The 23,936-nt window shown below is 44.1% G+C and overlaps 1 protein-coding gene across 2 annotated transcripts; it reads left to right on the plus strand.

Annotated features, from left to right (window-relative positions):
• Positions 1-685: 685 nt before the first annotated feature.
• arap3 (ArfGAP with RhoGAP domain, ankyrin repeat and PH domain 3) lies at positions 686-23,684 on the plus strand. Of its 2 annotated transcripts, none has more exons than XM_062476081.1 (34): positions 686-1,033; positions 7,842-8,973; positions 9,131-9,153; positions 9,288-9,370; positions 9,556-9,632; positions 9,724-9,960; positions 10,406-10,475; positions 10,642-10,762; positions 11,221-11,405; positions 11,934-12,040; positions 12,363-12,562; positions 13,002-13,087; positions 13,557-13,739; positions 14,344-14,485; positions 15,073-15,177; positions 15,556-15,712; positions 15,859-15,961; positions 16,441-16,639; positions 16,724-16,787; positions 16,998-17,161; positions 17,396-17,608; positions 17,723-17,828; positions 18,026-18,173; positions 18,349-18,417; positions 18,532-18,606; positions 18,816-18,933; positions 19,344-19,472; positions 19,696-19,832; positions 20,143-20,225; positions 20,324-20,359; positions 20,689-20,752; positions 20,921-21,058; positions 21,157-21,195; positions 22,159-23,684. In XM_062476081.1, exons 2-34 carry the CDS (start codon positions 7,919-7,921, stop codon positions 22,666-22,668), a joined length of 5,226 nt encoding a protein of 1,741 aa, XP_062332065.1. In that variant the 5' UTR covers positions 686-1,033; positions 7,842-7,918; the 3' UTR covers positions 22,669-23,684. The 2 variants fall into 2 exon arrangements, with proteins under 2 accessions (XP_062332065.1, XP_062332066.1); XM_062476082.1 differs by having other exon boundaries at positions 16,730-16,787.
• The last annotated feature ends 252 nt before the right edge of the window (positions 23,685-23,936 follow it).

The following is a 23,936-nucleotide window of genomic DNA, read 5'->3' on the forward strand; positions in this document are numbered from 1 at the left end:
CAGAACCTCTTGACTCCACAGTTCTTTGGAAAAAATCATCCTTGCCTAATGTAATTGTTAATATGAACTGAAGTTCTAAAATGTACAATAATACAATTGTGTTTAATATAAACTTTTGTATCTTAAATAATTATCATTGGAGAGCTGTAGCTGTGTTTAGACAGTGATTACCTGTCTTGATTAAGTACCAGTCCAATCATATGCGTCAAAGTATGTTAAATATGTTTGGGGGGATGGGTGATTAGGACAAATGATGACACATCAGTCTCTTCAGAGTTTACAGAACTCCTCTCATAAAGATTAACTCATGGTGTATCACTCTTACAGGCAGTGATTTATCCGAAACACTACAGGCCTGGTGCTGTTGTTTCAAGGCTAACTTCTATTGGAACTTAAAAAATAATTTCTTCCGACTTCCCACTCTTTTGGACCATACCAGTAGCCTGCTTGTGGATGTATAATCATCAATAAATGTCCCCCAAAAGCATTGACAGGTTATTCAGGTTATTTACATTCTGTTTAATGACGATAAGATAACCTATATAACCTTTTCTAACTATAATTGTGAAAATGACCGTAATTGTCAACTTTAATTGTTCGTGTCTCATTACAGAATAAGGGTGTGTCTACTTTGCCAAGGATAACGATGCGTTTCTCTTAGCTCTCATTAGACCGAAAATGGAAAGAGAGGAAACTTGTGAATAAATTGTGAGATGTGATCTACGTCTATTACTTCACTTTTCACTATTTATAAACTTCTTTGGTCTTTGCCTATGGAGTTGACACGGGGTGCTTGTCTCTGTGATTTGGAACTTTAAAAGTTGGCCAGATCGCAAAGGCGCCTTTCCCTTTAAGATCGCCTTGATGCTATGCGAACTGAACTAATCATTGCTACAAACTTGCCGAGTCCGACAGGGTCTGGGCTCCTCAGCTCAAGTCATGAGCGCTTGTTGCCAAGGCGAAGGAATTAAGCAAGCAATTCATTCACAAGGGATTGGGATACCAACTGCATACAACAAAAAACAAAGCAAAGGTAAAACATATGCATGTTTAATAGTACTGAAAATATCACTTATCTCAATCCGAGTCATTCATTTTTAGAAATCTCGTAGACTAAAGGGTTACATCCCACGAGTTGTGATTGAACGTAGATATGCCTTAACGTGAAAAGTGTTTTTTGCAGTTCTAGAGTGAAAATCTTTCTGAACTGAATAACACGATATAACATTTCAAGTTTTTTTATGTGATAGGCTAAATTTGAAGCGTTTGAAGCGTCTGCAAGTGATTGAGAATTGTGGGCTAGACGAGTAGATGGTGGTAATTATTTCACTCGATTAAATGGTGTATATGGAATGACATTTTAAGTGTGGCATTGGATTTTTCTGCATCATGTTAAATAAAATATATATATTTACATACACAACCAAATTTCATTTAGGCACGAGGCACCAGTGCCACCCATGTAATTTCCATGTAAACAGAATGCAGTCCCTGTTCAATGTGGTTCCACAGTCAACTGCAGATTTCATGTTTGGTATCTGATCATCTAAACTTCTCAGACAAGACGACATACGTTTAAAAGTAAATTCTTCCAAATAGCGTAATTCACACTTTTAGATTCACTGCTGAGCTCACAGTACCGTATGTGTTGACATGAAAACATTGACTGAGCATTTGACTGAGCAACAGGCAACTCTGTTTACCCACAGCTGACACGACCTCTGAATTCTGAGGACCACTGACATTGTGTCATCGTCAGAGCGGAGTCAGATTGGAGGCTCGGCACGTTGTACGATGCACAATACAACTCAGAGGTTGGACAGTTGAAAAGGGCTGATGATGGAGACATGCTTGATTGTTTTGCACTGTTTGTTGGTGTCCTCATAGTAGCTCGGGAGCATACCATTTTGTTCACAGTCTCGCTGAAGCCGTAGACAGGAAATACTTTGGCTAAAATTAATATGAATTTCAATTGTTCCATCATATATCTTCACTTGTCAAACTGGTCATTGAAAGTTATGTAATTAAGCAATAGGCTCTTTGCTCCATACACCACAGAAGAAAAAAACTTCTGCGACAAACCACAAGACTTTTGACTGAGTGCTGCAGGTACAATGTTTCTAATGTGTGTAGTTTGATAACCCAGTCTTTTTCACTTTGCTAGTTTTTTTCTCTCTAAAACTTCCACTGAACAAACTTCCCACTGTGTCATTGCAGACAAAGTCGTTCCTTAGACTGTGAGGACCCAAGTACACAGGATGTCAGTCATTATGCTCTCTCAAAATACAGTGGTATCACAGTTAGACAGACTTATTGTCTTATCAGTGTTTGTGTTTTTACAGCAATTAGAAATTGCACACAACTGTGCTGTAATTGCATTTTGAACCTGATTTTTTGAACTGATTATCATCTATAGAACTTATTCACACAAACCAGCACACAAAAACACATCTTACTCAGACACACACACACCCAAACACACTTCCTATCTGGCTAGGAAGTACGCAAAGCTAAAGCATTCCCTTCCCATATTGTACAGTTTTTCACATTCACACATAGCAGAAACAGGCAGATAAGGCTATGACTCTTTAGATAGACGGACACTTTTAAAAGACATCCTACATCAAGTCACTGTAATTTTTACAGTCAACATTTTACAGCTTGGGCTAAATATTCTCTGCTGGTGACTAAAATTGAACAATACGGTTGCTGTGGTTTGGACTTTACAAGCTTAGTGTAAGGAACTGCTTCACTTGTCAAAGAATGAGTTTATAAATAAACAGATCTTCCACATTCACAGACTGGCACAGAGCGTTGCTCAGTGCTGTGCACTACTATTTTGAATGACACTTGGAATTTCTTACTAGTCACAATGGTAATTACAGTACCTAACTATAGGTTTACTAAAGCGGGCCCATCATCTCATTTAAGCTGTATTTCTTGTTTTTCCTCCTTCTTATAAGGAAGAGAAAGTGTTTTGACAAAAACAATGTTCTCCTCCGTCAGATGTTTTGATCGAAGAGAGGGTTTAAAGATGACTGAGAGAGCAGAGCGTCTATTAGCGGGGCGATGCGCACACACAGACAAACACACACACACACACAAGCTTGTACTGTCATCTAGGCAGTGACATAGCTGAGCCATGGCCCAGCTAGCCCGCGTGGAACAAACAATGACATATTGTGTCTCACAATAGAGCCTCACAGTTATTTATATACAACCCCCCCACCTCGCACCCCCGCTATCCCAGAGGCCTCCTCGAGTCTTTTGGCGGATCACTCAGGGCTTCAGGCGCTTCCTCTGATTGTTTGAGTTGTGGTCACCAGTGAGACGTGAGGGACTTGTTAGGGGACATACTGTATCTGAGAAGATGGCGTTGGAACGGTGTGGGAATCGGAGAGGAACATTGAGACACAGTCCTGTGTTTAGTTGCGTGGCCCGACTAGGCCACAAAGTGTGGGAACGGATGCTTTTGCATGTAGATTGAGCTGCCAGGCGGTTGCGATCTCATGTTGTTTCCTAATTTGTCATTTTTGAGGAAGACAGCATTTTGGACACACTGCTTGTTGGTGTTGTTGTGTGCTAGGTTCAGAGGCGCTATGTGAGCCATCCGTCACATCAAGTTACTGCTCTTCCTACTTGACTTGTGCATTAGCCCTGTTTTAGGGTGCTAATGATGGGTTTGTAATGCTTAACTTGGTAATAGCACTGTGCTCATAAAGATGGTTTGGCAACACCACACAGGGTTTGAAGCCTGATTACATAGGCTCAGTTTCCCAGACAAGGATTAAGCCTTGCCTAAAAACCTTTTCAATTGAGATCTTCATTACATTTTTCTCTGATCTTGGGACAAGGCTTCTTCCAAGTCTGTGGAAACTAGGCCCTCGTGTTTGGGCCATTAACACCTCTTAAGCACACTTCCAAATGAGCCATAAAGGGAAGTTGGTGTGAAATTCTGCCAAGATGATCATGCCTTGAGATGCTTTTATGTAAACCAATAACATTGGTTCAGTGCCTCAGTTATAAACAGACCAGCAATCACTTTGCAAAGCATTATGGGTGTTTTATTATTCAGCAGTCACAAGTAACTCATTGATCACATTATAGTTGGATTGAGGCGGAGAGCTCTGCAAGATCTGAGAAGTATCTCTTGTGGTTTTGAGCTTCTGTCACTGTGGAAGTGGGGACCTGATTTGTGACATCTCTGTTCCTCTTGCCGCCCTCACTGCAGAGTATTAACCAACTGATGAAACTGGAACGAAGAGCCTGTCTGCTACTTTGCTTCTGTGTCATCATCCTACTCTTCCAACTTATATCACGTGTCATATACTGCAATCGCTTGCTTTGAAGTAGCATTTGTCCATTAGGCAATGGCAGCTACTGTAGTTGTTCTTCTGACAGTGTGTTGAAGTTAATCAAGCCTACATGTTAGGACTTTGTGGGTGTCAGAGGGCTTTGTTGTTTATCCTTGATCTGGTTGACCGTCAGGGTGGTTCCCTTCCTCTGGACTCTACAGTGGGAAAGAGGGGGGAGGGGGAGGGAGGTGTCGGAGTTGAATGGAGCAAGGGTGAAGAGGGAGGTAGGATTAGTGATGAGAACAGGACCAAGGAGGGTGAGTAGAAGGCGAGAGAGAGGGAGAGAGAAAAACGAGAAAGGGAGCAGAGAGAATTTTCCACCACCATGATGTCAGTGTTTGAGGGACGGCTGTATCCTGTGTTTTGAGCAGCTCTGATGTGCCTCACAGATAAGGACAGTTAGAAAGGGGAGGTAGGAAAGAGGAGGAGTCTGTTTATTTGTTTGCTTCTTTGTGGAGGAATTTCTGATGGTACTGGGAGTGACTGTAACTGAATAACAGCTGTCTGAAATAGGAAATTGAGGATAATGGATTCCTTAATGAAAATCACTTAATTACCGTATTGCAGATATTGTAATTTGGTTCTGACAATAATCCTAGCTCCAGCCTTAAGCCTTTAGTAGTTGAAGGATGAAATGCTTCTTGCATAATATTTTGAGCATTGACTGAGTGTGACCTATGTTGTCATAGTAGAGGCCAGTGACAAGGCTGACTTTTTTGGCAGCTCTCCATGTGTCCTACTAAGGACAACAGGTGTGAGAATGTCCCTTGGAGTGTTTCAACTCCATCGTCTTCCTCTTCCTCTCGGCTCTTTTTTTTTTCTTCTATATAATTGTATTTATCGTATTTGATATTATATTGTATAGCCCTAGTATTTTATTTGATTTTGTTGTATATTTTCGACATAACATTTTTATTTTGTTAATTATTTTTAAATGTTCACTGTATGCACCTGCCCACCAAAGTAAATTCCTTGTTTGTGACCACTTACTTGGCGATTAAACACGATTCTGATTCTAACCCAACAAGCACACTAGTGTTGCAGTGTGGACACTGGATTACTGACCGTTTGCCTTTAAAACACAACTTTGTTTGTCTTAAGTTGCAGTACAGAACAGCTCTTCCTCCTCGGTGCACAGTGGTCAGCAGGTCAGAGCAGAAGCTGCGGTCTGGCTTTTTACGTTTTAAGTGTAATAGTTCCTTATTGTGGTTGTGCCCGACTGATCCTTTTTCCACTGTAATGGTTTGGGCCTGTGGTTGGTGTCCTTTGGAGAGACAGTTGGTATTTTGACATTCGGTTAGCCCTATACATTGACTACCGGTGATATTTTTCCTCTGGGATAACATTTAATTGTTCTCCCCCAAAAAAGAAGCTTTGACTATTTGAATTTGTTTTAATCCTAGCTGACTGTGATGGGATTTATTTTCTAAATGCCCTGACACAAAATCATTTATATTTTGGTTAAAGTATGAGTAGAAGACAGTTGTCCTTGGCCATAAAAATATGTTGTGAATCATCATGCATACACACAAAGCTTGTACAGAAGTGAATCATATCCGTATTGTTTATTGTTATATTGTATAACATAGAAATTTGCTCCCACACAAGATGGCTGCCATGTAGACAAGTGTCGCGGTTCCTCTCCAGTGTTAAATTTCATCTCTTTGTCGAGGCCTTACTCCGCCAGTAATCCTCCTTCCCTGTGTATGTGGTGGAAGTGGGATGGGTGGGGTCCGTATCCTCTGAGCCGCCTATTTCTCTCCTGCTGCTTTCCCCAGGTCAGCCTTTATTCAGCATAGGTCATGGGCTTCCAGCCCTGGACCCACCACGTAGCCTATACTAGCTTAGCTTAGCTTAGCATAGCATGCAAATCAGAATTCTGTGGTAGCAGAGCATAGACATCTGCTCGGCAAGCCGGGGCCAGAGGTTAGCTGCCAGAGCACTGACACAGGAAGAGAAGGATGTATGTCAGAGGTTTCTTTTCAGCAGCTTCCCACTGCTGGGCTTTTCCTTTCTTTTTGACCCTGCAGATATCTACTTCCCAAGGACAGAGAACCCCACCCCCCACCACCACCACCACCTCCTCAATGACTACAGCCACCATTATACTACACTGTAGTAAAATTAGTGTTCTTGCACAAATTTGTTTTCAAAGAGGGAAACTTAAATATCGGTTTGATTTTAAATTGAATTGAGTGAACGTCTTGAAATAGCACACTAACAGCCTCAGTTGACTTGCCATTGACGGAAATGTATTCTCCCCCAAACTCTGCCCCCTCCTTGTCGCACCGGACTAGACAGACCATACAGTGTGTGACTGTATGCCTCCCACTCACCAATCTGGCACAGAGCCTCACTCGGCCTTGAGATTCTTCTCTCAACTCCTGTGTTGTCAGGCTGAGTCACCAATAGGGACACACACACACATCAGCCAAGCCCTGTGAGAAGTAGCCTGAATACATTAAAACTTAATGCATTCCCAGCTTTCACCGGAAATGTCTGCGCAGAGAGCTATCAAAGACAGGACCAACCCCCCCCCACACACACACACACCCATAGCCACACATAAACTCTCAAATACACACACACACACATACACACTCCCGCCAGCAGCTTGCCTCACCCCGGTTGCAGGGTTGGGTTTTTTCCTTCCCCCCTTCCCATCTGGACACACCACCACCACCCTCTTATGTGGACTGCTACTTCAGTTCATTCTAACCAACGTTTTTTCCCCCCAATCGATGATTTATCAACAAAACACGTGCATATTCCCCATTTGCCCTCTCTAAGTCTCAGACAATTACCAAAGCCAATTTGCAGACTAAGTCTTTACGTTGCATTTGTTTTTCTCTCATGTCTGTGGTAAACAAGGCCTGATGGCCATCTTGTGTCCCATCCCTGCTGACTTCAGTTCATGCCCGTTTCAAATAGGAACAATCCACTTACTTTGTCCCATCAATGACATCAGCCTTTTGTTTCCATATCTGTGATTTTTAAGGGGTCTGGAAGAAGGGGTCTTGACCTCCAGGGATTGTAATGTCACATAATGCCACTTCAGTCCTTTAAAAACAGCACGTCTTTTTTTTCTCCAAACATGGCCGAGTCATTAACCCTCTCCTGCCCTCAGTGGGGTCGTAAAATGAGACTGATAAATGATGCACTACCAGTGGGATCAGGACATGCTCCCTCCCTGCTGGGGGTGACCCTCAACATGCTGAACGCTCCGGAGATGACAGGGTTTTATATTACCTGACATCACCAACTGAAATGACTGTCTGTGCTAGTTTGGCTCATATGCAGAGTAAATCTTGCCTTCTAAATCAGCAAAACAAATATCTGAAGAAAGAAAACAATTACATTAGTTATTCTTGAATAAAGTGACTTGGTTGTAACACACATAAAATATATCAGACTGTAATGTCGTTACTTCATGCATTTATTTACTTTAATGTTCATACTCTACTTATTTATTCCCATCCATTTCAGATGGAGTGCAGTGTGCTCCTCTTCTAGGTGTGTGATGGCCGTTGACCTGCCCGCTGGCGGACCTCCACCTCGTGCCCATGGTCGTCATGGCAACGCTGGATGGCAGCACGCCTGTTGAGACTCTGCTGGCCACCATCCACCTGGAACGCTACCTGAACGCATTCCATCTATCTGGTTTCCTACAGGCCAGGGACTTCACCCACCTGGACCATGAGGCCCTCACCAGGGTGGGCGTGACAGCCACCGGACACAGGAAGAGAATACTCCGATTGGTCAGCCACATCAAACGAGCCAATCAGCATTCAGCAGAGGCTCAGAGGACTAATCACCATCAAAAAACGGAGACCAGTCAATTATTGCACCGTCGCCAGTCTGACTCAGATATTCGTTTGCCACTACCCAGACAGACAAACCCCCCGTCCAATCAAAAAGGGGATCCCACCCGCTTTGAAGCTTTGCGGAACAGTTCGGCTCCTAACCTCTCCGCCATGCTAGCTAACTCAGGGTCGGAGCAGAGCAAGGTCATGGTGAAGCCGGTGCCCAAACCTAGAACTGTGTTCTACAGACGTAGAACGACAGAACTGCCCAAGTTATCCTGCCTAGCAACACCAGAGCCCTCTCAGCTAGGGAGGAAACCTTCTCAGGAATCCCTATGCTTCACTGTTCTGGAGGGCTTGAACTCAGGGGAGACCCCCGACCAGGCGACCTCTGCCCCCGTCCAAAGACAGAGCCTGGGGGAGAGGAGGCTGAGTGGCTCAGCGTTGACAGAGCCACTGCCCCCTGTACCCCCCAGGCTCAACCGAGGGGTCCCCCCTTCGGCGATCAGGGTATCCCCAACATCCTCACCCTCTGGAAGGTCCGAAACTGATCAGCCTGCCAACCCATTACCCCTCTCCTCCTCCTTGTCCTCCTCTTCTTCCTCCTCCCCATGTAACCATGATGACCACCGATGCTCCTCCTCTCTGTCCGCGTCTCCCCCCTGCTGTTCTCCAGGCAGTGGAATCGAGATGGTCTCAAATGAGATCTACTGTGGCACTTTAGTTGGCGTTGCCCCTGGTGGTGGGAGGAGCCAGGGCGCGTTGCCTGTTCCCCCACCTAGACAAGCACTGGAACGGACTCCGGAGAGACACGGGTACGACAGCAAACGCATGAAATATCTGTTTATAAACATTGCATTGTGATTGAAGGTCTGGGATAGAACTTGAAATTATAAGCATATATTTACAATAGTATATTAATATAAGATGAGTACATATTTAAGTCATATATTTTTTTGTCTGTGTCAACAGCAACACTGTGTCCCATCTAGGAGGTAAGCACCATGTGTCTCTTTTGTACATTTAAAAGTAGTTTACACTTTTAATTGAATTAGTTTAATTATTTATAATATGATGGATGTGGAGAGGGTCAGCTAGGGTACACAGTTACCTTCATTTCCCTCCTCAGTTCCCATTGAGGACCCTGAAGAAGAGATCAGCCCATACTGTGAAACAGTCTTCCTAAACAATTGGCAACTGGAACACTCTGAGGTAAAAGTGTGTGTGCCACACCCCATAACCATCAGACCTCCACACACACACACGCACACACACGCACACACACGCACACGCACACACACGCACACACACGCACACACACGCACACACACGCACACACACACACACACACACACACACACACACACACACCAGGCTAACTGTTTGTGTAAATCCAGGTGGAAAGAACAAGAAGTGAAGGTAGAGGACCAGGGATGACACGAAAGGAGGAGGGCAACCATGCAAAGGATCATGGGTAACCATTTGACTGTATTTGACCATGTCAGTATTTCTAAAGTGTTTTTGACCTGCTATGACTATCTACGTGTGTGTTTCCATGTCTGCAGCAGAGGAAGGTTGTTGCAGTCCAAGCGCCTCTCCCACGCCCTCCACAGTGATTCCCAGGGCTACTGCACTGTCGGAGAGCCCACCCCTCCCCTGCGCTGCCTCTCCCTGCCCCCCCACCTCTACCCCACTGAGCATGATGACGAACTAACCATCTCCCCCTACGCCAGCTACACCTCGTTCTCAGAGCGCACCGCGCCCATCATCAGCGGCTGGCTGGATAAGCTGTCCCCTCAAGGGTACGCCTGGCCAGCATCTGGCCTGGGTCTGGCCCAGGGACTGGGCCTGCTTCTCCTATCCTCCTCTCCTCCCTGCATCTCTTCCCTTCTGCGGAACTGTCTGTGCTTGGTTTCTGTCCTCTCCACAAAACGCAAGCGGTGTGTCTCAGTCTTCCTGTTTCTTGTATAATTTTTCCCCCTCTGTCGTTTTAATCTGTAGTATGGTGATTCAGTAGTTCTGCGTAGCTGTTAAGGCTTAGCTTGTATCCCTTTCGTCTCATTTCCTCTCTTTCTGACCTTTTCAATGTTAAATTTTGTTTTATCCAGTTCAGTGGTTTCTTTGTATGGCTTTTGTCTGTGATGTTTCACTTATCACAACACCATCATTCAGCAAATATCCCCCAGGGACTTTAATATATTATTAGTAACATTGTATATCTCTGGGATTCTGTTTTCGGCCCTTTAGGAATTATGTGTTCCAGAAGCGCTTTGTGAAGTTTGATGGCAAAAATCTGATGTACTTTGGCAGTGAGAAGGTAACAAAAATGTGTTTCTTTTCCAATATTGTAAAGATTAAGGTATATTATACTACATATGTATGTGTGTACTTAGTTTCTATTTTTTCTCATATGTTTAATAGTTGTTTGTCAATATACAGTACATCCCAGTATTTACTAATTTTATCCAATCCCTGTTTTCCAGGATGTTTATCCTAAAGGAGTGATCCCATTGGCCGCTATACAAATGGCCCGGGTGGCCAAAGACAATAAATTTGAGATAGTGACAAGTCACAGGACGTTCATTTTCCGGGCTGATAACGAAGGTAAACACAACATTCACACACGCACACACACACCATTTCCTATAGATTGCAGTGTGACGACCACTAACTACAGAGACAAAAGCTGACCCAATAATGCTGACGAGACGAGTGCTAAAACTAGGTTATAGTGGTCTGTGAGAAAGGATGATTTTAGAGCCAGGGTATAGTTTGTGGGGGTACAACCCATTCAGCCTGCTTATGAAGTGTAAAATCTCAAACAAATCATACTCAGGGTGAACTTTGAACTGTAGCTTTTGTTCACACTGGTTCTAACCAGACTACTGTCTGAAACCCCTTACCACAGTTTTCTGTGGTGTGTATGTCTCGCTTATGCTACAGTTTCTTTTTTCTGCTTCTTTTTTGATGTCCAAGTGGCTAACCATAGCATGATGCAAAAGAATAAATAAATGTACAAAAAGTAAAACGTTTTTTTCTTTTCTTCATCCATGACCTATCAGCACAGAGACACAGGTGGGTGAGCACACTGCAGGAGAGGGTGAAAGACCAGCTGGTGTTCGGGCGGCCTCGCTTTGGCACCGGGGTCCACTGCCAGAAGAGTGGCTTCCTCGAACTGAAGGGAACCAAGTCCAAAGTCTACACAGCCATCAACACGGAACAGATCTGGCTGTACAAGAGCGAGCAGGTGATGACAGCCTTGACACACCGCGCAACTCATCTCGCTTGTTTACATTTAGTCATTTAGCAGACGCTCTTATCCAGAGCGACTTACAGTAAGTACAGGGACATTCCCCCCGAGGCAAGTAGGGTGAAATGCCTTGCCCAAGGACACAACGTTGTGTGGCACGGCCGGGAGTCGAACCGGCAACCTTCTGATTACTAGCCCGATTCCCTAACCGCTCAGCCATCTGACCCCTGTCAGATGGCTGTTAACCTGCTTGTTAACCTTTCTCATCGCTCAAGGGCGTTGTCCTCGATGAACATGATTCTTTGACTTCCTGTGCCGTTGGTTTGTAGGAATGTGGTACTGTCTTGTGACACAAACTGCCTCTGAAAAGTGACGTGATAGAATTATAATGGTATTTGATGTTTTAGTTTCACTGTGTATTGGAAAAACATTATCTGTTCAGAGTAAAATTACATGTATGCAAAATTAATGTATAAATATCCATAATTTCACCCTCTGTTTTGAATTCTGTTTTTCCATATCCAGTGTTTTAAGAATGGAATTGGAATCACTTTGATTGAAGCCAGAGGAGCTACAATTCGAGATGGCAAGAATAAAAGCTTTGACCTCATTACTCCTTATAAAACCTTCAGGTGAATGTTCCCATCTTCTGTGGCACAAATTCTTTGTGTCTGACATACTTGAATAACTGACTGTCATGTGTCTGACATATTGCACAACAGTTTTAGTTTTCTGCCAATATTTGCTATTTTTCCTTCCTTCCAGCTAAAATCGATGTGACCAAAAATTACCATACTTAAAACCTAACTTAATTACAGCATTAACTGTCTCACACTGTAACTGTCACCCTTTGTCACCTACTCCCAGTCCACCTAGGCTGAGTCCACATAGGCTCGGTTCAGCGAGTACCAGACCAGATTGTCTAAGTTCAAAAGTTCAAATTCTCCCCTGCAGCTTTACGGCTGAGTCGGACCGGGACAAGCGTGACTGGATGGAGGCGCTGCAGGAGTCCATAGCCGAGACCCTTTCAGACTACGAGGTCGCTGAGAAGATATGGTCGAACCGGTCCAACAAGATGTGTGCCGACTGTAAAGCTATAAACCCAGACTGGGCCTCCATCAATCTGTGTGTTGTCATCTGCAAGAACTGTGCAGGTGAGACTCCAGTTCAGCGGGAATGACTTCATACTAAGAAGCCTGACAGACATGTGGTTACTGTGACAACATACAACATGTGCAGAGAGGGAGAATTCTGTGTGTGCCTCGCAGGTGTCATTACCAAGTCCTTCGGTGAGGAACCGCAAAGTTAGGTGTTAGATTCACTTCACTAATGGAATGCTACCTGATCCCATTCCGGTTGCCTATTCCATCAGCCACATCCGAGAAACAGAACACACACAAACACCAGTGACTCTCAGACCGTTGCATTCCTTCCTGTTGTTTTTGTACCAACGGTCCTCAACAAGGTGTAAATTTTAGCTGCTAGCATAGCTGGAAGGCTTGGTGTAAGGGCCCCTGTTGCAAACACAAAGACTCTGTTTAGGGCTGTCAGAGTGATCGCCAGACTCTTTTGTGTCTCCTTTTCTGCCTGCAGGTCAGCACCGAGGACTTGGGACAATGGTCTCTAAAGTACAGAGCCTGAAACTGGACACCAGTGTGTGGAGCAACGAGATTGTGCAGGTGTGTGTGTGTGTACTGGTGGGGGGTGGTGCAGAGGCATACAAGGAAGGAATTAAGGAACCTAAACCGTGGAAGAGCAATGCCAATGGTATTGCTGGTCAGTCAAGGGTGCAGTCTTCATGCTAGTTTATCTCAAATATATCCATCCTATCACAGTAGCAAAAATACCTATTCATTTCTGTGGTAAACACCCTGTCTTTGGTTTCAGTTAGAATGACTCACTTTTCATCATGAAAGTAAAAGAGTATAATGATCAATTATTTCTTCAATGAAAGGGATACATTACCCTACTCAAAACAGAATATAAATAGATGTTCACCTATCAGGGTAAAATGCTAGATAGTGTTATTATGGATGTCATATTGAATCAAACATACTGGGAGTGAGATGTAGTTCTTTGTAGCTTGACTTCTGACTGTTGCTGTGAATGTTTGCTTGTGCGTGCATTGCTGTGTGCGCATGCTCACAGCTTTTTATCATGCTCGGCAACGACCGTGCCAACGAGTTCTGGGCGGCCCGTCTGTCTGCATCTGACGAGCTGGACTGCGACGCCACACCGGACCAACGGCGGGAGTTCATCAACCAGAAGTACCGCGAGGGGCGCTACCGCCGCCCCCACCCTAGCTTCAACACTCAGGAGGAGCTGCTAAAGGTTGGCACAAGACTCGTCAGTCACCTTACCATAGCTTACCACATTAATGCCAGTGGAGAGGAGGCCAGGATGTATTATGAGGGTAAAACAGGAAAGGGCTGATTTGTGCTTTCACAATTACATAGACTTGAATTCCACAGTGTCAGACCCAGACCCGAAGAAAAATTCTTGATCTTTTATGTACATGGTAACCCACTGTTAAATCCCAAATGACCTTTAACATATTTAAACATCTCGTATCTGTTAACTTTGGTTGCTAACAAAACACATAAAACACTCACTTGTTTGAACTCTGTGACATGCAGAATGTGTCCCGGTGTGACCACCATAGCTGCTATGTTTCCAGGCTACCAGTCCGACTCCAGAGACCATAACGTAGTGGAATGTGCTTTAAAAGAACAGGGGCGACCATAGAGAAGAGATAAAGGGACGTTGAATGGAGGCTGTGTTGGAATTTGGCCTGAATGTCCTGTGGCAGTAAATGCTTTTACTGGTGGGTCTGCTGAATGTGTATTTCCCCTTATCTCACCCTCTTTACTTTCTTTACTTTCCTCTCTCTGTCATCCTCTTCTCTTGTCTCCCTGTCGCTCTCTGTTCCCTCCAGGTTCTGTGCACCGCAGTGACTGAGCAGAACCTGCTGAAGACCGTGACCCAGATCTTCACAGATGCCGAGGTGGCACGCCTCTGTGACACCAATGGATATGACAAACCTCCATTTTCAAACTACTACTCCCATGGTGCTTCAGGTGAGAGTCCTGCTGGTCACATGGTGCGCAAAACATTCTAAACCTCCAGGGAAAGCTTTCAAGAAATTACCGCACGGTTGAGTTGAAAGGCAACCTAATGGTGGTCCCAAGGCCATGTGGAATGTGAAAGCCGTACAGCAAAAACTTCTAAATCATGTTTCTATGCCAAACATGAAATTATGGGTGTTATTTGAGGGACTTTTAGGCTATTTGACTTGTCAATGAGGTGAATACAAAGCGGAAATGTTTTTTAAAGGGTACTTTACTGTGCAAGGAGAGAGTATTCAGGCATGTAGCACTCTTTGGGCCAGTGGACTTTGAGTTTTTTCCCTCCAGCCGTTTCCTCTTAGACTGAAAAGTAACCTGGAAGGGCAGTGTGAGAGCCTTTGTGATGAATGAGCGTGCTCTGTATGCCTGACCAGAGTCATGTCTGAGTCCAACATTAACAGTGTAGAAGCTACCCTGTGCAGGACAGAACAACGGAACATGAAATACCATGCTCATTCCCCACTACTACAGAGAATGGAGGTGTGGACCGACAAATAAACTTGGAAAGAAAAATAATATGAATCCTCTCCTCTCCTCAGACCCCAGTGTTTATGACGAGATAATGCAGCCGGTCCTGCATTCTGGCTACCTCTACAAGTCAGGCTCGGCGAACAAAGGCACATTATCCCGCAAAACCAGAGAAGGTAGGCGACTACACTGCCCCCCTCCCAGCAGCTCTGCTCTTGGCACAGGTTGAATAGACTGGAATGAGCCTCCACACTGACATTGGTATAAAGGTCTTTACTGAACAAAGTGGACAAAAAATACTGTGTGGGACCAACAAATGCTTACTGTAGGTTGTTGTACCGGTCATTTTATGGTGGAATTTTACAGACACGTGTGTTTATCATTGGTCAATTGTTACATCCAGGAAAAAAGAATTTTCATTTCCAATTTTCTTGTGCTTTTTCTGTATTTTGTTTAGTTATATAAAAGAAAAGCCAACCCGTTTATGGTATCAGCTGCCACGAGTTTTCAACAGCTGAACTGAAAGTGTTTCTGCTTCCCTCCTGTTTGCTCAGACTTCCAGAAGTTCTGGTGCACAGTGGAGAGGTCTATACTTTTCTATGAATCGGACAGGTGTTCGGAGCCCAGTCTGAAGATCAACGTCAAAGACATCCTGTGTCTGGGAGTCAGCAGACCAGCCTCCTGCCACAACAACACTGGCTTCATAGACAGGTGCTGGAAGCTATACAACTCATTATGTGTCTATGAATGTAGATGGGTTACTGGTATGTCACTGACTCCGCCATGTACACATGTATAACATGTAAATTGCATTAAGTTTAAACATTGCTAAAATGATTTTGATTTTGATTCTGTAGGTTTCGCTACACTTTTGAGTTATACCTGACATCCGATAAGCTTTACCAATTTGGCTTGGAGACACCTGAAGCGCTACAGAGCTGGGTCAAAGCCATTGGGAAGGTACCAGATTAATCCCTCCTCTTGTCCCTGAAGCTTTCTTTACTCATTCATATTTCTTATATTCCTCTCTGTTCAAACAATCAACTTTTTGATCTTAAAATGAGTGTGTAATCTGATCAAGCAATGCACACCATTGGGTGTTTTGAATAGACTTTGGGTGCAGGAATGTGGTCTTCATTGCTTGAACTCCCATGTTGTTCCTATTGTTAAACATAAACGTATTTTCACTTGATCCTTCCCCTTGGTGTTCCATCCTGCCACAGTTGAACTTCCTGTGTTGCACTCTATTCAATTGCCCCCTTTCCTTTCTTCCTTCCTTGAGATGATCACATGATCACTAATCTTAACAAATCTGATTGGACCAAGCTTGCTTCCCACAGCCTGGCTTTCACGCAGTCAAGTATTATGCTTGATAATACTTCCTGCAAGAAAGGTCGATGGCAAGGATATATTTGAAATACTGCCTCCACCCACTCTAGGCTGCCACGCCCCTGAGCTGTCACTGCCTGCTGACCAGGGAGTTTGAGCGGGTGGGGATCCTACGCTACAAGGCCATGCTGGACCCCCAGCAGTGGAAGGAGACTTACTTTGTACTGCAGAAGTCCAACCTGTTCATCTGCCCTGGAAACGACGGCGCCGCCGAGGACATCATCAACCTCAAACGACTGCAGGAGCTCAGTGAGTGGGCCAGCTGGTGGCATGTACCAATTGCTATTGTACGACGCTTGTGTTTAACATGTGTGTTTTGCGTTTGCGTCACAGGCATAGTGTCTGAGAATGAGAACCATGAGAAAAAGGATATTCTGGTGTTGGTGGAGAAAGGAAGGCAAGTTTACTCTTTCTATATTTGAAAACCAAAACGTAAGTAACAAATACTTTAAGTAACGAGATCTTACAGGCCAATTTGGGTGGACAAATTCCTGGACAGATTGGCTGATGGAACTAACTAAATAGCATTTTAATTTGCTTTGACCCCTGATTGTTCTTTAGACCCTACAGTTTACCACCATCTCTTACCACGCTCTTCCTCTACTAGGACTCTGCATGTGCAGGGTGTGGGCAGGACAGACTTCTCCTTGTGGTATGCAGACATCCAGAGGGCTGCCGGAGGGAGGGGGAACACCCTGAGAGAACAGCAGCTCAGCAGAAACGACATCCCTATCATCGTAGACAGCTGCATTGCCTTTATCACACAGTATGGTAAGTAAGCACTATGAGTCACACCCAAACTCAAATCACAAATCCTTTTGATTCTTCTAGAAAAAGCTTGGTATTTGTAACGTTAAACATTGATCCACCGGATCCTCAGTCCATGTGTAACCAATGATAAACGGCTATTTTGTGGTAACAAGGAATAGATGTTGCCACATCATTAAAAAAAGTTCTGTAGCTGTGCACAGATGGGAAGTGATGTCATGCATCTGTGTCCTCTAGGCCTGGGCCACGAGGGAATCTACAGGAAGAACGGAGCCAAGTCCAGGATCAAACTCCTGATGGAGGAGTTCCGAAAGGACGCCCGGAATGTGAAGCTACGGATCGGGGACAACTTCATCGAGGACGTGACGGACGTGCTGAAGAGGTTCTTCCGTGAGATCGATGACCCCATCTTCATGGCTGAGCTGCACCCTCTCTGGAAGGATGCAGCTAGTGAGTTGTACCACGACAATGTTCATCTTTCTATTCTGGACTTTCAAGTGCTGCATGGACGACATCAACGAAAGAAATGTGTTTTGATTTCTCTGCCGTCTGTCGCCCTGGTAGAAATCTCGCAGAAGACCTATCGTTTGGATAGGTACAAGGAGATCATCCATAGCTTACCCAGAGTCAACAGGACCACTCTGGCTGCCCTCATCAGTCACCTGTACAGGTCAGTTTCCTCTCTCCCCTGTGAACTTAAAATATATATATTTTCATATATATATATATCATATATATTTTTTTAGGGGGGGTTTTCAACCTGAGACAAATGCATTACCTACTTATACAACGTCAACCGCATTAACTGCAGTAGGTGATATGCAGCAGGTAAATCAATGATCTTCTCTGTTCTTCTCTCTGCCCCAGAGTCCAGAAGTGTGCTGATCTGAACCAGATGTGCACAAAGAACTTGTCCCTGCTCTTCGCTCCAAGCCTTTTCCAGGCCGATGGAAAAGGAGAGCATGAGGTTAAGATTGTAGAGGACCTCATAGACAACTACCTGTATGTATTTGATGTGAGTATGGGAGTGCTAGATACACAACTTACGCCACAGATCATTCATAACCAATTTTTTTTACATTCGCGACAGCTTTTACATGTTCATGTGAAGATTTTCATTTTGCCACAACTGTGGAACAGTATGGGAAGGCATGCTAAGTATACTTTCTGTATGATTGTGTGGAATTCAGATTGATGAGGAGCAGCAGACCCAGATTGAGCTGGAGATCAGTCTCATCACCACCTGGAAAGACACTCAGGTAACAACTGGTTGTCTAAGTGAAGGAGGGGCGATCACAGTATACAGAATCAATCATTTTTAAGGGCCTTGTGTAAGTTTGTTAAGTTTCTGCAATGACTCCTTTCTGTCTCAGCTGTCACAGGCAGGGGACTTGATCATTGAAGTTTATTTGGAAATGAAGATACCAGACTGCTGTATCACACTCAAGGTAAACACATGAAAAGAATAAGGTTTAGTTAAAGGTTAATTAAATTTAAAAGAAAGTGCAGTTACAATCCTTGCCACATGGTGGCGCATTCCACCATCCAACACTCCTGTAGCCTCACCCATCTGTTTTTCAAAACTTTTTGTAGAAAATAAATATTTGTTAAAGTTAGTTGCGAGCCCCGGCCTAACCTGAATGTGTTGTCCTGACAGGTTTCTCCTACAATGTGTGCCGAAGAGCTGACCAACCAGGTGCTGTACATGAGGAACGTGCCTGCGGGAGAGAAGGATGTTTGGATGACGTTTGAGGCCATAGAAGACGGACAGCTCGGTGAGACTTTTTTTATGTCTAAGGCTTAAAAAAATACTAAAAATAGCACAGAGCTAGCAAAACTTTAAAAAGCTAGCATGGCCCTGTGGTCATGATCTGAGATTTGAACTGAGGTTAGATTTGGAGAAGTAGGACAGTCTCGTGATGGAAAATGACAGACTGTTTCTTATTTGAAACACTTATTTTTACCATTGGCCTGTTCAAGTTGGTTTTATTGAACCCAGATAGTAATGATAAATAATATGTGAGAAAGGATCGATTTGGTGTACATTCATGCCATGTTGCTGAGTCAAACTATGGAATTGTACAACTGAATGAACACTTTTGGCCATGGAAAGACATAACCAAGACAGTGTTGGATCCACAGTCCCAGCACCATTAAGTGCTATAATATTGTCTTTTCATCCTAGAACGACCACTGCACCCCAAAGAGAAGGTTCTGGAGCAGGCCCTGCAGTGGTGTAAGATGGCCGACCCAAGCTCCGCTTACCTGGTGGTCAAGAGGGTACCCAGAGGAGAGGGGATCAACCTCCTCACTTGTAAGTAAAGACGAAGCAATAGAAATAAAACATTGAAGTCTGTGAACTTCACCAAAGAGGGAACAAGTGATTTATTATACAGTAAATGCATTACACTCAAGCACTCATAATAAATGATCCAAAGGAAATTATATTCTAGCGTCTATGGGGCCTGGAAAAGTGCTTTAGTTTACCTGATAAGATAAGATTATTAACATCATTTTATTATTATTTTGGGTCACAGCATACCAGAACGACATCATGAAAATAGGGCTACTGAAGTGCAGAGAGGAACCGCCCAAGCTCCTCCAGGGGAACAAGTTTCAGGAGCGCACCTTCCAGATCAAGGACCACAAGCTGCTGCTGCTCAAGGACAAGAAGGTACAGCACGTCTGGGAGGAAGCAGCCTGCGTGGAGCTCAGCCTCCACACAGGTCTGGGAGGAAGCAGCCTGCGTGGAGCTCAGCCTCCACACAGGTCTGGGAGGAAGCAGCCTGCGTGGAGTTCAGCCTCCACTTCCTCTTTTTCTGCCCATAGTTTTTATGTTGTGTGGATGGTGGGACTCATGGAAAAGGTTATTGAGTAAAGCAACAAAATGTGGGAAAAAAGGAGACAGCCTACTTTCCAAGGGCACTAGAACTCACGTTGTTTCACAAGCAAAGCAAATGAGTTCAGTGTTTCTGTACCTGCAGAGCATCAAGCCTGAAAAGGAGTGGGCACTAAAATCAATGAAAATCTACATTGGAATCCGGAAAAAGCTGAAAGCTCCATCAAAGTAAGAACGCTTCTATTGTGTTTTGCCTCAGAATTCCGGATGTCCTGTCCAGTCATGGAAATGTACAAAAATACATGTTATTTTACTCTTTGTTTTAGATGGGGGGTTACAATAATGATGGACAAACACCAACTGTAAGTAGCATCAAACTTTTGCTTTTTTTGGCAAAACAATCTTTAGTTCAGAGCGAGAAAAAACTCAAGTTAGTTGAAAATATTGAAAAAGTTGTTCTGGTACATAATGGGTATTTTCCCTGAGGATGTGCTCTGATTTCCTCATTGTGTATACAGTATTCGAGGTCATCTTACCTGAAATAGACCGTTATGTAAGTGGTGTGTATTGTTAGGCAAGGGTTTGTAATGTGTTGTGTTGGGGTCTGCCCCTCCACACCCGCTTCAATAGAAAGCTAATCACTGCTTTGTGCCTCCTCCGGCCCCTCTCTCATCTAATTCATCCCCTCCAGGTACCTGTGTTGTAACTCAGAGACTGACCTCTGGGACTGGATAACTAGTTTCCTGAAAGCACAGGTGTGTGTCCGTGTGGGTGTGAGCATGCATGTGTTAGTGCGTGCTTCTGGTTCCTCCTTGTTCTGCCGCATTTGCATCCCTATCCTTAGTTTTAAGTTCTCACTTATCTCCATCCACCTATCTCTACCTCCCCCCCCCTCTCCCACCTCCTTCTCCTCCTCCTGGCAGAACGATGACTCCCGGCCCCCTGTGTTGCGGCGCCACTCCTCCTCTGACATCTCCAAGCAGAAGTTTGGCACCATGCCGCTCGTGCCCATCCGCGGGGACGAGAGCAACTCCACCATGCTCTCAGCCAATCAGACCCTGGTACGTTGGAAGAGTCGAACACGTTCTTTCTGCTCAGATTTCCACATGAAGCCTCAGAGGTTAAGACTCTCCATCTTGTATTTTTGTTTTGCCTGCAGAGGAAGTTACACGCCAGAAGGACACTCTCCATGTTCTTCGTAAGTATCTCTGTCTCGTTCTCTTTTCGGCCTCTAATTTCAACATGGTCATACATTGTTTTGGTCGTTCACTTCAACAATGAGATCGCAAAAGTCAAGGCAGGTCAAGGAACAAGTAAAAACATGTCAATATGACCAAATTACCAAAATGAAAAACTTCAAACTCTGTTCTGCATCATCTGCATTTCAAAAACACTTTTTTACAAGTGTCCCAGTTTAAGAAGCATGTTTCCTCATGATAGATTTCTATCAGCCAAACTTTTCCCCGTCCTTTTCCTGTTGGAAGCCTCTACGTCCTGATATGACACCACCAGGATGTAGGGGTATGTTTGATGTGGGGACAACAGGACGCGTAGGAAGAAGAGCTGGTTTCTAGATTGTTCTGCAGCATTGTGCTGCTTGTCTTGAGGCTGACCTCGGAGATTAGTCAACAACCTTCTCCACCCAACCCTCACTTGTGTTTTCAGATTAATTAGCGGGGTATGGGCGTGTGGTGTTGCTACCTGTCCCAGCCCCAATCACATTTACAAAGGGAGTTTCCTGGAGTTTTGATCTTTTGTGCTCAGCCAATGAGGTGATTATCTCAGTGTTGTCACTATGATACTACAACAATAGCCGCACCTGCAGCAGAGGAAGCCTGTTGTTTCTTGAACTGTAAAACCTGTGTTTTTGTCATTAAAGGGATAGTCTGCTCAAAGTACTTCTCAATATGTGAGAGTATGAATCAATGATTGACGACGTGTTTGCATGCTGCCTTTAAAGCACAGCTGTCACAGTGTGCAATATTTTCTTTCATGCTGTTGACTATACTGTAAATTCGAATGGATTTCTCCACTTCAAATAAATCGGACAGAAAACTTACAGAAAACATACGATGATGGACTCATGGATCTCATGGCGTGGGTAGCCCACTCTGGGGTGTATGATCTTGTGGTAACCGCCCGTCTCTCCTCCACGCTCCAGCCCATGAAGGTGCAGCAGGACTCGTTTGAGGAGCGTGCGGAGACTCCTCCCCCTCCGGAGCCGCTCTACGAGGAAGTGGGCGACTTCGGCCTGCAGGTGCTCAAGTCTCTGGAGACCAGCTTCCTGTCCAGCGCCGCCTCCGAGACCCAGGAAGTCCTCGACCGGCCCATGTCCCTCTCCCTGCTCCCCCTCAAGACGGCCTCCCTGGACCGCATGATCGGGCCCAACCCTGTTCACATCCTGGAAGGAGGGAGTGGCCTGCTGCCCCTTGCTGGTGGCTCATTAGACACCCTGGTGTCAGGAAGTGACGACGACCCCTGCCACAGCCCAGAAAGTGGGTCCTGTTCGCTCCGATCCCAGACGGAGATGCAGTTACCTCCGGTGGCCAGAAGGAGGCAGCAGCAGGGGGTTTGCACCCCGTCTCAGGAGCTGCTGCTGCAGCAGCTCTCCTCTGTCTTCACCAAGAGGCCTGAGCAGGAGGACACGCCTCACGGTGCCAACCACTGCTGAAGGAGGAAGTGCAAAACAGTCACTTCCTTCATTCAACCCATCACAGTATTCTGTGAAGTTATTGAGTCGTATTTTATTGGTTTAGATTTGACTAAAAACAGGGGACATACACACACATACACACAAACGTACACAAATGCAAATATACATAGTGGACTTTACTCTACATGCCAACCAGATTTGGTTAGTTGAATATTAATGTAATTTTCCTGTTGCAAAACAGCTTCCTCATGTATCATAGCAGACTATAACATGTATAGTTCCACCTGACCTTTTTTGCTTATTAATTATTTCTCATGCTTTTATAATGTGCTGTTCATGCATTCAAGAATAGGAAGATAAAATTTGGCAATCCTAACCCTGCTATATGCTTGTTTACAATACAGCTGTCCACATATAGACACTGGTATAGTTAACCGAAGTACTTTTGGAGTAGAGCTACTATGTGTATTTCAGATAATTCCTCAATTGTCAAGTACATAGTATTCCAAAAATTAATTAGTCTTATTTTATTGTGAAACATGTTTTTTACATATTAATTTATTTCTAGAATATTTAATCAATTTTTTATTATGATTTTTTACTGTGAAAGAGGTGAGTTTTGACTATGCCCTCACAGCAACCTTACTGTGTTGCAGCACTAGATGGCAGTGTAGATTCACAAGCAGGTCGATGGACACAGTAGTGAAGAAGTATTAGTATTCCCCATGAATCTAAGTTTATATATAAAGGTGAATTATTGTAAAGATTATATATATGACCAAATATATGGAATATTTTATCAACAATATTATATTTTTCCCTAAACCATCAATGATGTGTTCCAACATACTTGTGGTTATTTTGATGTGTTATTAAATTTACCCCTCCATACCATTCATCTCAAACTATGTAACTGTAAATATTGTATAATGTCCTGTATATGCCTGCCATTTCAATCTTCATCTCACAGTATTTTGCATATGTTACAGAGCGTGTTGAACTCATTAAGGAGTATATTAAATGTGATACTGTTTAGATTTTAGGATCTCTTTGTCTTTTTTCAACAACAACACAAAACGTTATCATCGAATATGGGGTCATATTTGATGATAACGTTTTTTTGTCACAAATCACACCTCAATGGGCAATTATTTAACCTGTTAAACCAAGAGTAAAAACTGCTACGCTGATGCATATCTAGCATCAACATACCATGGCTCTGTTGCTCAATGTAATGATTTGACACTTGTTTGCGACCTTAGACACTTGATGGCTTGTAGTCATTT

This window comes from Osmerus eperlanus, chromosome 13, assembly GCF_963692335.1.
Source record: "Osmerus eperlanus chromosome 13, fOsmEpe2.1, whole genome shotgun sequence".
Lineage (NCBI taxonomy): Eukaryota > Metazoa > Chordata > Actinopteri > Osmeriformes > Osmeridae > Osmerus > Osmerus eperlanus.

Bases quoted from the DNA above. Each gene is read 5' to 3' on its own strand.
- arap3 (XM_062476081.1), top strand. From the start codon at position 7,919: ATGGTCGTCATGGCAACGCTGGATGGCAGCACGCCTGTTGAGACTCTG. The intron at 12,041-12,362 runs GTGAATGTTCCC...TCTCCCCTGCAG, and splicing joins ACTCCTTATAAAACCTTCAG to CTTTACGGCTGAGTCGGACC. The intron at 21,196-22,158 runs GTAAGTATCTCT...TCCACGCTCCAG, and splicing joins GGACACTCTCCATGTTCTTC to CCCATGAAGGTGCAGCAGGA.